Source organism: Rhinichthys klamathensis, unplaced genomic scaffold (genome assembly GCF_029890125.1).
Source record: "Rhinichthys klamathensis goyatoka isolate OS25496 unplaced genomic scaffold, OSU_Roscu_1.1 h1tg000006l_1, whole genome shotgun sequence".
In the NCBI taxonomy this organism is placed as follows: Eukaryota; Metazoa; Chordata; class Actinopteri; order Cypriniformes; family Leuciscidae; genus Rhinichthys; species Rhinichthys klamathensis.
This window is the reverse complement of record NW_026606559.1, coordinates 1980001-1992910: the sequence shown is the minus strand read 5'-3', so window position 1 is coordinate 1992910 and position 12910 is coordinate 1980001. Positions and strand designations below refer to the sequence as shown.

Sequence of the window (12910 nt, the reverse complement as noted above, 5' to 3'; positions counted from 1 at the left end):
AGTCAGCATTTAACAATTTACTCTTCAAATGTGCATTTTGTTATTTCAGTGAAAAAAATGACTACAACTCTACATTTACTGCATCAAGCCTAAAATTAAAATCCATTTTAAAGCGATAGTCCGTCCAAAAAATAAACTTTAGGTTCCCATTGACTTACATTGTATAGACAAAAAAAAAAGAAGACGACAATTGAAGCTAGTCATTGGGAACCAAAAGTTTTTGGTTACCAACTTTTTTTCTTGTTTAATCTTCTTTAGAGTTCCATAGAAGAAAACGAATGCTTGGAACTACTTGAGGGTGAGTAAATAAGATTTGTGGGTGAACTATCCCTTTAACAAATAGTAGAACATTAATTAATAAAGAGGAAAACCAGAGGAAGACCTTATTTACAACTCAACAAACTGGTCTGGTTTGGACATAATCAAATACATGACATCCTTCAACCTCAGAAGGAAAGTTGAAGGAAAGTCTGGAAAGGGACTTAAAGTAGATAGCAGAGCTTTTCCAAGCAATCTGCTATTCCACTGCACTCCAGATAAAAGATCAAGAAGCTTCAGGAAGTTGGTGTGCTGCTTCAGGGCCTGCCACATTATACCAAAGAATGCTTAGGAAGAATGTGAGACGATCAGTAAAAATGTTGAAGCTGAGTTTTGAACATAATAATTACCCAGAACATGCGAGCAAATCCACAAAAGAATGGCTCTGAAGCAAGAAATGGAAGGGTTAGGAATGGCAAAGTCAAAGTCCAGACCTCAATCCAATTGAAATGTGATGGGGTGCAAGAAAACCCTCCAATATCACACAGTTAAAAGGATAGTTCACCCAAAAATAAAAAAATCTGTCATTATTTACTCACCCTCATGTCATTCCAAACCCCATAAGACTTTCGCTAATCTTCGGAACACAAATGAAGATCTTTTTGATGAAATCTGAGAGCTTTCTGTCCCTCCATTGACAGCTACGCCTGTACGCCACTACCACTGTGACACTTCAAAAAGTTCATAAAGAGATCACTTTATATGATGAACAGATTTAATTTAGGCATTTATTCACATAACATTAATCAACTCACACAGCAGTTGAGGTAAACGGAAGCTCAAGCATGTTCGCTTGACGTGCGAGAACCAATGAGGTTCATTCTCGTGTTACGCAGCACGTTTGAGCTTCAGCAAGAACCAATGAGGTTTGTTCTCGAGCATCAAGCAGTTCGGTTGACCTTCTGTTTATGTTCACATCAGTTTTTAAATGTGAATAAAAGCATAAATTAAATCTGTGCATCATATAAAGACTTATGGGTTTGAATTGACATGAGGGTGAGACAGAATTTTCATGTTTGGGTGAACTATCTCTTTAACAATTGTAAGAAAGACATACAGAAAGCTATTAAGGGGTAGCCTACTTATTCTCTTCAAAGTCAAATTTGTATTGTTATTGTTAAATTATATTACACATATATTTGCAATATGTTTCTAAAAGCTTTCTATACGGGTTATGTTTGGGGGTAACGTTAGGGTTAGGAGATCAAAATTGCATTGGTTCAATATAAAAACAACTTAAGTCAATGGAAAATCCCCAAAAAGGTTGTTTTGTATTTTGTGTCTGCCTGCTTTTATACTGCAAATTGTCTGATGTGATTAATAATGCATGTAGCCCATGTATCTATACAAATGAATTGTCTCTGCCTATTCAAAAAGGTCGAATAAACTCTTTAACAACACCTAATATGTTCTACCCAACATCACCAATTTGAATGCATCAATAAACATGCAATATGCAATTCAGATAAAAACCAGAAAAGCAACATTGCACGAAAAGGTGTGGCAAGAAAACGGAAACCTAAAGACACTAAACCTGGAGGACTATCCCGGTGTTTTTGGACATGTCTCGGGAAACACAGCATGTGATTCTTATTACAGTATGAAAAACACAATATCTCATTTCTTTGGACGTCTTGACAGATCACTGGGCGGAGCTAAACACGCATGCCATGCCCGACAAGGAAACATATACAAAGACAGGCTATATGTGATCCCAGTCACATGTATAAGGATAGCTTGCAAATGTAACCTCTTTTTACCACTTTGCGATGCTTTAACGCTAGTAAAATAACATATTAATGACACAAGCCGCATGACAGGCCTGACACCCCACTGACATGTAAACTGTCTACTCACAGTGTTGCGCGCGCAATCAGCTGTCCGGAACGCGAAGCAGACGTCAGTCCTGCACTTCAGACGCCCATTTAAGCTAGTTTATTTAAAAACCTTGATTTGGTTTGGGTATAATTCAAGTGTATGAGCCGGAGAGGTTTAAAGTTAAGGCTGACTTGAGTTCCTCCACGTCATCGAGATGGCACAGCCCTATTCTAGATCACACCCACCCACCGTTCAAACCTGTTATACAAACACATGTTCAACAGTGAGTGATTTATCAACACTGATTTAGAAATGCAGACAGAACCTACAGTAAATGCGCTTGAAATAGATCCGCTTAGTTATTCGTGTTTACGCCGTTTTCATTGTCGCGTTTTAAAATCAAAGAAAATAAACATATTTGTGCCTTCAAACAATACGTGTGCAGTGAAAACCACTTCTGAACTGTAAATTTAACTCTGATAATTATCAGTAACGTTAGACAGCTGGGAAGACCCGATCAAAGTTCACTGTTGACGCTTTGTCACGTGATCACTGTTAGTGATGTACGAGTCGTGAATGAATCGACTCTCTTGGTCCGGTTCTTTGTAATGAACCAGTCTGAATTGATTCGCAAACCAGATGGTTAAGCTTCACTATTTCTAGCATATCTTCAAGTTAAATGAGTTTGTGTAAGAAGTTTACACGTGCTACAATGGACACTATTGCTTTTACTATAGAGCAATGCATATGAATATCAGTATTTTATTGTGTTTTGTGCTCATAGAAGTCAGTCAGAATGTGATTGTCAGAAATAGTAGAGAATGCTATTCTAAATTTAGCCTAAATTGTTTCAACAATTTGTTTAAAGAACTGGTTAAAACGTAAATAAAGAATTCAGTGATTATAGTTTACGATTACGTCCTCACGCGATTTAATTTATTTAATTTTTATCATTTCTTTGTATCTGACAATTTACTTTGTTTTTATCCCAACAGTTAATCACCCTGCAAATGCTCCTACTATCATTTTACTCGGGTTTCTGGTTTCTGCCAGGCTCTGGTTTCTGCTAATCATGTACGAACTAGGAACTACGAAGGAGACATTCAGTCCGTTTTTTGAACTCGTTCAACTGATTCAATAAAAGATTCGACTCACAAGAACATAATGTACACAATTCTCTGTGTAACTGAACAGTGAACAGCACTGTGTTGAAAACATGGCTGAGGTGACAGTGTTAGCGGACACTGGGTAAGTCACTTACTAAGTGACCCTCTAAGCACACATTTGCTTAAAAAATGTAAATGGTGTGAATTATATGTGCGTTGCTATTGTTGTCGTTTAGTTAGATTTATTCGTTTTCGTTTGCACGCCGTACGCGAACTGTTTGTGTACTGTCAGTGTTTATCAATAAAACCTGAGGTTGTTGTTAATGTAGGCTTTACGTTAACTTAACGTTACTTCTTACAATTCTTTCTGTCTGTCAATTCTTCTTTTATTAATAAACTCTTTGAATGATTACAAAACTGATATCTAACTAAATTGTGAATTGCCTGTATTGTAATACAATTACAGTATGTCTTTGATTGACATCACTTTCACATTCTCTTGGCTTTAGACTGGCACAGCGTGTACTGATGTTTCTTGGTATTCGTAGTCTCTTCTACAGTGTTTTCTCTTTCTTGGACAAGACAGTGAGGTAAAATGTGTCCAAATGTAATTAATAAACTAACTCTACTAAGTGCCTCTAAGTTTTGGTCACTTTACAGTGTTCATGCTATAAACTACTGTGTAATCCTAATGAGCAACATGTGGCTATACTAAATGTGAACCAATATTCTAAATCAAATTTAAATCTACCAAATCTTTTCCCTCCTATTTATGGAAAATTATAGTGTTTTCAGTGGCATTGTTTGGCCAAAGTGGGTATTTTATGCAGGTACTAAAAAAACCTGTTCAGTTTTGTAAGTTGTTTAATAAAGTATTTTGTCTCAAGATAATAGCTTCAGAGATTCTCATTAACTGTCTAAATCATCAATATTTAAATAAAAGAAAATTATTTCAATGATTTGTTCATTTAATAATCATGAGTCAGTCATTGCTCCTGTTATTGCTCTTGATGACCTCATGGTAAATTAGGGCAATTTCACAGTACATAGCAACAGTCAGATATATAGTACTAATTAGTTTTGGTACGTTTAGCCATATTGTACCTTACTTAATATGCTCTTAACCGCCGGCGGGCCCATTTGCCATTGCATGTTTAAAACAATAATATCTTAGTAAAAACCTAAAGTAATATTGCCAAACTATATATCATTTGAAAGCTTAAAATATCTAGTTTTCATATTTGGTGGCTGTTATCTAAAATATATTACAGAGGAGCAGAAATTTATCAATTTGCAACAAGAATATTTCATATTCATTAGGAGTATTTAGGCCTTTATTTTGAAATAACAATAAACATGAAAGATTGGTAGAAACCTCAGTTTGTTTTCATGCCATGAGTTCAAAAGATAACACCAATTCCATTTTATGAGAAAAAAAGGTCTGAAAATGTTTTAAATATAAAGAAAAATGTATGGATTCTCAATTTGTAATGCGGCTGCGAGCTATAACGCTATAACGTAGTCTTTATGCATTTATTAGAGGTTTAATTCAAATCAAATACTGCCAAACCACCCATACTACTTCTGAATAGGATGTCTACTTCATAAATTGTATGAAAATTATGGAAATACATGGTTCAGATCACTCAAAACATATGAAAATGGAGGCGCCCTTATATGGGCAGTAATGGAGTCTGGTGTTCACCTAGTGAAAAAGTTGGGTACTGCGCCCGAATAAAATCTTACTGAAAGCTCATTTTTTGAGATATCAACCTAAAATTTGGAATACAACTTGTTCAGATATTTGACTTTAATTTTCTTGCAGTTTTAGAGTAAAATATATTTTGTAATATATATATTTTATATAAAATATTAATCATTATATTTTTACATTACACAATTTCATAAACTCAAACTTATATAACTTTTTTTCTGTTTCATTTTTTACAATTTCTAGACTTCTACAATAATCTGGAAAATGTCTTCTTTAAAACAAGACCAGCCATAGGCCTATATTCCAAAGCATTCCTGAATTACAACCATTTAAGTTTGGATAGTGATTTTTATGTCTATGCAAAAAAAAGGGGGGTGCCAGTTAACAGGTTAATATGTGATTATTTTGTCAGAATGAGCACAACTATACAGTATACATATTCAATATACCATTATCATAATATGTGTAACATGGACACTGTAATGTACAATTTTGTTACAATGTACAATAAGTTATATGAAGTAATTCCTCAAGGTCTAAGGGCGTGTGTCCTCTGAAAGCAGATTTTAAAGCCTACTTAATATTTCCTGTATATGTTATTTATTAATCAGCCTAATTAATGAATTAATTTTTTGCCCTGAAAGCAGATTTTAACCTGTCATTATTATCATTAATTGTTGTTGTTGGTGTTGTAAAGAACAAACAGTTTCAGCCATCTCATGATAGTTTCTTTCTAAGTGAAATAAGAACGAGAAGCTCACATTTAATTGTATTGTAGGTCATGGTGGATTACCGACTGGCTGCCGTCCTGGTGCCCAACATCTCAGAGCCAACTGAAGGAGGCAGAAGAGAGGATGCTGTACTGTGAGTAACACCAACCATTGTCAAATCAAAATGTAAACTCCAAACTTTTCAGGTTTTTGTTAGGTATTGCAAATTGTCTCTAGAATTATTGGTTTCACTTTATTTGGATGGTCCCTTTAACACATTCAGTTGACTATAAGTAACGTTGCACCTACAGGTCTACTAACTCTCACTAGAGTGTTAGTAGCAGACCGGTAGGGTTAGGGATAGAATAAGTTGACAAGTAGTTGCAAAGTTACTTATAGTCAGTAGAATGTCTGTTGGAGGAGCATCACAATAAAGAGTTGGCAAATGAGCAGACAGTCTAATAATACTCTAATGAGAGTTAGTTGACATGTAGTTGCAAAGTTACTTATAGTCAACAGAATGTTCAAAAGGGACCATCAAAATAAAGTGTTACCGAATTATTTAATAAACATAATTGATGATGATCAATATACAGAGTGGCAATAATAAGTTTAGTTTCTGTTTACACCAAAATCAAATAGTTGAATTTTGCCTTGTTGGCGGAGGCTATTTACACTAGCTCCGCCCACTATTGTCTGGTTGAGTGAGACAAAACTACAAAAGAAACCCATTTGAAAACAGGAGCAGTGGAGTGGAGAGAAAAGGGGCGTTACAAAACCATTTTCAACTAAAAACGGAAAACTTTTTATGCGTTTTGGTCGTTCATTTACTCAACAACGGTGTTTTGGGGGCCTGAAAACGCAAACTTTTGAAAACAGGTTTCAAAGTGGAAGTTTTTTTTAAAACAATACCGTTATCGTCTCCGTGTAAACTACAAAAACACGAATTTCTGAAAATGGTGACGTCATGCGCCTGCGTATTTTGTGTTCAATAGTTTTTCTTTACGTTTTTTTTTTTTTTTTTTTTTTTAAATCTTTAACGCATTGTATTGTTACTATTATAACGAATGTGAACTGGAAAGACTGAAATGTTGTTATATATTTTTTAAAAACTAATAAAAAAAAATATAAAAAAAAAAGTTTTTCTTTACAAAGTGACATCGCCAACTACTGGCCTAGCAGAATACAGCGTTTTAGTCATTTTCGTGAATCGTGTGATGGGGATCGTTTTGATAACGTTGTCGTCTGTACGCGAAAAACACAAAGGAAAAACGTTTCCTTTTTTAGTACATCGTTGTCTTGTAAACATACCCTCAGGCGTGTGCTGTTATGCGACCAAAACAAGTTCGAATCTGCCTTTTTAATAGTGGGAATAAAGTGTTTAACATGTTTTTAATTGACCTATAATTGAAATTGGATGTGGTGTCCTCATGATTGTTGATCGGATGTGCCGGCACTACGGACGAGCTCAACCACGACACATGTAGCTCATATTACCACACTCAAAACCATGGTTTCTTTACTGGACCTTCGAGGATACATTTACTGATCAGCAGGTTTAGTATGAACCTCTGACATAGGTGTAGAGGTGTGCTTTAGGGATAAGGACAAGTAATGTCCTAATATGGCAGCATCCATTTATGATTTTAGTAAATAATCAAATACACTGAATATGTTGTTATTATTGCATACTGTTTTTTTTAATTACTACAATACACTGAGGTGTAAATAGTATGCCACTCTTCCACTAAGTATAAATAGCATCTAACTACAATGTGCACACTTAGGGTAAAGAAATACTGCTATTTTCTCTTAGTGTAAATAACATTTAATGCTTTTTTGCATACAAATAGTCTTTGCCAAACATATCTGGATTTCTGCATTGATTACTCAAAAAAAGTGGTCTCATCTTAATTTAACTCAGTTGACGCACACAATCTGACTAAACTAATAAAGCACAAGCGATTATACTTTTCACATTTTTATTAAATACATCAAGTAATCATTCACAGTGCATTGAGCAGAATTTTACTTGTAATAAAATAAGGTCTGCACTAGATATATGAAAATGCTTAGCTTATTTTATTCATATAGGTAAAAAAAACATATTTAAAGAGTGAAGATAATAAACTTATTGTTATTAACTTATTTCTAAGTTGGAATGTTTTAGTATGAATATATACTCTATATATATTTGCGAAAGTGTATGTCTGCGGCAAAGTGTATATGTGTGTGTGTGTGTGTGTGTGTGTGTATATATATATATATATATATATATATATATAATTTTCTTCTAAGGTAACCTTTGCAGATACATTTTATGTGCCCTTTATAATACAGACACCTTTTCTTTTTATTCCTTTCAGACGTCACAAGCAAGTTCTGCAGGCAGTTTGTTCACATATCTGACAAAAACACACTGTGGACTTTGGTATTTAAGGGGTCCGTGGACAATAAAACCCCTCTGGTTCTGCTGCATGGATTTGGGAGTGGTGTGGGATTCTGGGCCTTGAACCTGGACTCTCTCGCTCAGCAGAGGCCCGTTTACGCCTTCGACCTGCTGGGCTTTGGCCAGAGCAGCAGACCTCTCTTCAGCAGGGACGCCCAGGAGGCTGAGCTCCAGTTTGTTGAGTCCATCGAACAGTGGAGGGAGAAACTGGGCTTGGAAAGTATGATTATGTTGGGCCATAACCTGGGAGGATATCTGGCTGCCTCCTACGCAATCACATACCCAGATAGGTTTGTAACTAAAAAGACAGAAAAGAGTTCAGCTTTAGCAAAATATATATTTATTATAATCCTCTACTTGAGTGAGGGATTTAATACTATGCAAGCACAAACATTTATAAGTAAATATCTACATTAGAGCAGAGTGTCTTTGATTGATTTACAAATTGTCATATTGATTGATGAATGGCTGTTGCATCTTTTTTGTGGTCATTTTTGATAATCATAAAAGTTTTAATGATACTCCTGGCAGAGTTTAACAAATGTCAGAATTTGAGAATTGGCTGCCTTGCATTTCATGAATTTGAATTTGAAATGAATTGTCAATTTAACACAGAGAATTACATTAGTTTTAAGACAAAACAACATATTGCATCATTCATAATTCTGCCTATTTATTACTAATTCTGCCTAAATACATTTATCTCATCTAATTTGAATGCTTATTACTTAAGTTAACTGCCAAAACAATTAACACAGCATCAAAGCAAATTTTTATTTTATTAAATAAATATGGACATATGTAAATTAGTACATTAGAGCAGTGTGTATACAAAGTGTTGTTTCCTCCATGGTCCATAACAATTATTAATGTTATCTAATGTTTCTGGGAATACCCCATGTGATGTGAATGAGATCATATATTTCTGCATAATTCATACAGAAAAATGAATTGCATTATTGAAAACACTGTTTTTCAGATCCTTCCTGTTTCCCCATTTCCCACAAGCTTTATGTCTGTCAGCAGTTTGACCTCAGAATTTGATTCGAAACTATTTTTGTTAGCATCCGATTTCAACAAGCATTAGAGTTGCTACATATTCCATATTTTCGCTTCTATCCTGCCATATTTATATAACGTATTTAAAACCTTTTTCCTTAAAACAAAATTTTCTTCATGCCTTTAAATAGCTTGAATGTAACTCTACACCCTTGCCTCATTTAGTAAGCGTGTTAGTTAGTAGTTAGTGACGTCAGCAACACCAGCGATCTCAAACCATGTTTTTGAGCCTGTCTTTGGTTCATTGCAGTTTTAAGGAGAGAATACACAGCAATGCTGTTGACTTGTGAATTTGCACATTGTTTGTCTTTAAAAACACCACATAGACATCTAAACAACATTAAAAACTTAATTTTCACTACAGGGGGACTTAAAAAATACATTTGGTCAGTGTAACTAGTTGTAGCTAGATGTAACTCCATTTAGTTGTGATTCAATTGAAAATATGCTACAGATATATTACAGTATGTCCTTCTCTTTACCCACTGTCCAGAGTAAAGCACCTGATTCTGGTGGAACCGTGGGGTTTTCCAGAACGTCCTGACCCAGGAGACCAAGATAGGCCCATTCCTATGTGGATCAAAGCAATAGGGGCAATGCTGAGCCCATTCAACCCCCTCGCTGGTCTCAGATTGGCTGGACCTTTAGGTAAGATTTACTCTAATCTGAGAGTGCAAATCAAACGTAATAAAAGTATTAATGAGAAAAAGAGAAATTACAGCTTAAGGCTCAAGATGTGCTTGTATATCTTAAATGATGTGGAACACCATTTGATAAAGATTGTCAGTAATGAAACCCAGGGACAGATTTAGCCAAGACGTCGCACTTGCAATTTCACTGAAATGATTCACTCAGTAATTGGAGCATGTCTTTTTTCATACGTCATACTTGTCTCATATCGCATACCTTAATCACATTGCCTTCTGTGTATATGATGCACTTGTTTTACAAGAACAAATTGGCTTTGGAAAAAATCCTAGAATTATCAAGGATCTGAAAATTTGTGTTTTGAATTTCATAGATTAATATTAATGATGTTCCACTCATATTTTACCAAGCTAGCTTTTTAATATCTCATCTGAGATCATATTTCATATCTCTTTCTCTCTTTTCCTTTTTTCCACACCGATAATGTTTGTTTTTGTTGTATATGAATTTCAGATAGATCCAAAAATGATGTGTCACCTCAGTGTTTTTGATTGCTAGTTTAGTATAAAACTACCCAGTATTTTAGGAGAACCAAAACCTCATACCCAGAAACCCCCTGACTCAGGATAGTTGTGATCATACACAAGCCCAGATGGAATCTTCTGATTTTCACATTTTATGGGCTGATTTCTTAGGCAAATCTACAGAATTATGTGGAATGGATATTAAAGGAATAGTTCAACCTAAAATTTAAATTCTGTCATTAATTACTCATTTTCATAACAAACCCCATAAGACTTTCACTCATCTTCAGAACACAAATTAAGATCTTTTTGATGAAATCTGAGAGCTTTCTGTCCCTCCATTGACAGCTACGCCACTACCAATTTGACGCTTCAAAAAGTTCATAAAGAGATCGTAAAACTTATCCATATGAATTGAGTCCAAATTTTCTGAAGAGACGGTCATGAATATGATGAACAGATTTCATTTAAACATTTTAACATTGTTCATCGAACATAAACAGAAGCTCAACCAAACCTGCTTGGCGCGCAATAATGAATCTCATTTGTTCTTACTGAAGCTCAAACGTGCTGCGTAACATGAGAATGAACCTAATTGGTTCTTGCAAAAGCTCAAACGTGCTGCGTAACACGAGAATGAACCTAATTGGTTCTTGCAGAAGCTCAAACGTGTTGCGTAATACGAGAATGAACCTCATTGGTTCTTGCAGAAGCTCAAACGTGTTGCGTAATACGAGAATGAACCTCATTGGTTCTTGCTGAAGCTCAAACGTGCTGCGTAACACGAGAATGAACCTCATTGGTTCTTGCAGAAGCTCAAACGTGTTGCGTAATACGAGAATGAACCTCATTGGTTCTTGCTGAAGCTCAAACGTGCTGCGTAACACAAGAATGAACCTCATTGGTTCTTGCAGAAGCTCAAACGTGCTGCGTAACACGAGAATGAACCTCATTGGTTCTTGCAGAAGCTCAAACGTGTTGCGTAATACGAGAATGAACCTCATTGGTTCTTGCAGAAGCTCAAACGTGTTGCGTAATACAAGAATGAACCTCATTGGTTCTTGCAGAAGCTCAAACGTGCTCCGTAACACAAGAATGAACCTCATTGGTTCTTGCTGAAGCTCAAACGTGCTGCGTAACACGAGAATGAACCTCATTGGTTCTTGCAGAAGCTCAAACGTGCTGCGTAACACGAGAATGAACCTCATTGGTTCTTGCTGAAGCTCAAACGTGCTACGTAACACGAGAATGAACCTCATTGGTTCTTGCTGAAGCTCAAACGTGCTGCGTAACACGAGAATGAACCTCATTGGTTCTTGCAGAAGCTCAAACGTGCTGCGTAACACGAGAATGAACCTCATTGGTTCTTGCTGAAGCTCAAATGTGCTGCGTAACACGAGAATGAACCTCATTGGTTCTTGCAGAAGCTCAAACGTGCTGCGTAACACGAGAATGAACCTCATTGGTTCTTGCTGAAGCTCAAACGTGCTACGTAACACGAGAATGAACCTCATTGGTTCTTGCTGAAGCTCAAACGTGCTGCGTAACACGAGAATGAACCTCATTGGTTCTTGCAGAAGCTCAAACGTGCTGCGTAACACGAGAATGAACCTCATTGGTTCTTGCTGAAGCTCAAACGTGCTACGTAACACAAGAATGAACCTCATTGGTTCTTGCAGAAGCTCAAACGTGCTGCGTAACACGAGAATGAACCTCATTGGTTCTTGCAGAAGCTCAAACGTGCTGCGTAACACAAGAATGAACCTCATTGGTTCTTACAGAAGCTCAAACGTGCTGCGTAACACGAGAATGAACCTCATTGGTTCTTGCAGAAGCTCAAACGTGCTGCGTAACACGAGAATGAACCTCATTAGTTCTTGCTGAAGCTCAAACGTGCTACGTAACACAAGAATGAACCTCATTGGTTCTTGCAGAAGCTCAAACGTGCTACGTAACACAAGAATGAACCTCATTGGTTCTTGCAGAAGCTCAAACGTGCTGCGTAACACGAGAATGAACCTCATTGGTTCTTACAGAAGCTCAAACGTGCTGCGTAACACGAGAATGAACCTCATTGGTTCTTGTTGAAGCTCAAACGTGCTGCGTAACACGAGAATGAACCTCATTGGTTCTTGCTGAAGCTCAAACGTGCTGCGTAACACGAGAATGAACCTCATTGGTTCTTGCTGAAGCTCAAATGTGCTGCGTAACACGAGAATTAACCTCATAGGTTCTTGCTGAAGCTCAAATGTGCTGCGTAATACGAGAATGAACCTCATTGGTTCTTGCAGAAGCTCAAACGTGCTGCGTAACACGAGAATGAACCTCATTGGTTCTTGCAGAAGCTCAAACGTGCTGCGTAACACGAGAATGAACCTCATTGGTTCTTGTTGAAGCTCAAACGTGCTGCGTAATACGAGAATGAACCTCATTGGTTCTTGCAGAAGCTCAAACGTGCTGCGTAACACGAGAATGAACCTCATTGGTTCTTGTTGAAGCTCAAACGTGCTGCGTAGCACAAGAATGAACCTCATTGGTTCTTGCAGAAGCTCAAACGTGCTGCG

At 36.5% G+C, this 12910-nt stretch overlaps 2 protein-coding genes across 4 annotated transcripts in view; one reads left to right on the top strand and one right to left on the bottom strand.

The window, feature by feature from the left end:
* ano10a (anoctamin 10a) overlaps window positions 1-2367 on the bottom strand; it is a 44255-nt gene extending 41888 nt beyond the window's left edge. For both annotated transcript variants that reach the window (XM_056257392.1, XM_056257401.1), the window contains exon 1: window positions 2176-2367. The gene's annotated coding sequence lies outside the window, so the exon portion shown is untranslated. The remainder of the gene's footprint in view (window positions 1-2175) is intronic.
* A 944-nt stretch (window positions 2368-3311) lies between these two features.
* abhd5a (abhydrolase domain containing 5a) overlaps window positions 3312-12910 on the top strand; it is a 15446-nt gene continuing 5847 nt past the window's right edge. Inside the window, exons 1-5 of one of the 2 annotated variants that reach the window (XM_056257370.1) lie at window positions 3312-3384; window positions 3752-3832; window positions 5735-5820; window positions 8033-8405; window positions 9668-9822. In XM_056257370.1, coding sequence (XP_056113345.1) covers window positions 3353-3384; window positions 3752-3832; window positions 5735-5820; window positions 8033-8405; window positions 9668-9822 — 727 coding nt within the window. In that variant the 5' untranslated portion in view covers window positions 3312-3352. The remainder of the gene's footprint in view (window positions 3385-3751; window positions 3833-5734; window positions 5821-8032; window positions 8406-9667; window positions 9823-12910) is intronic. The other variant, XM_056257379.1, reaches the window with a different exon arrangement.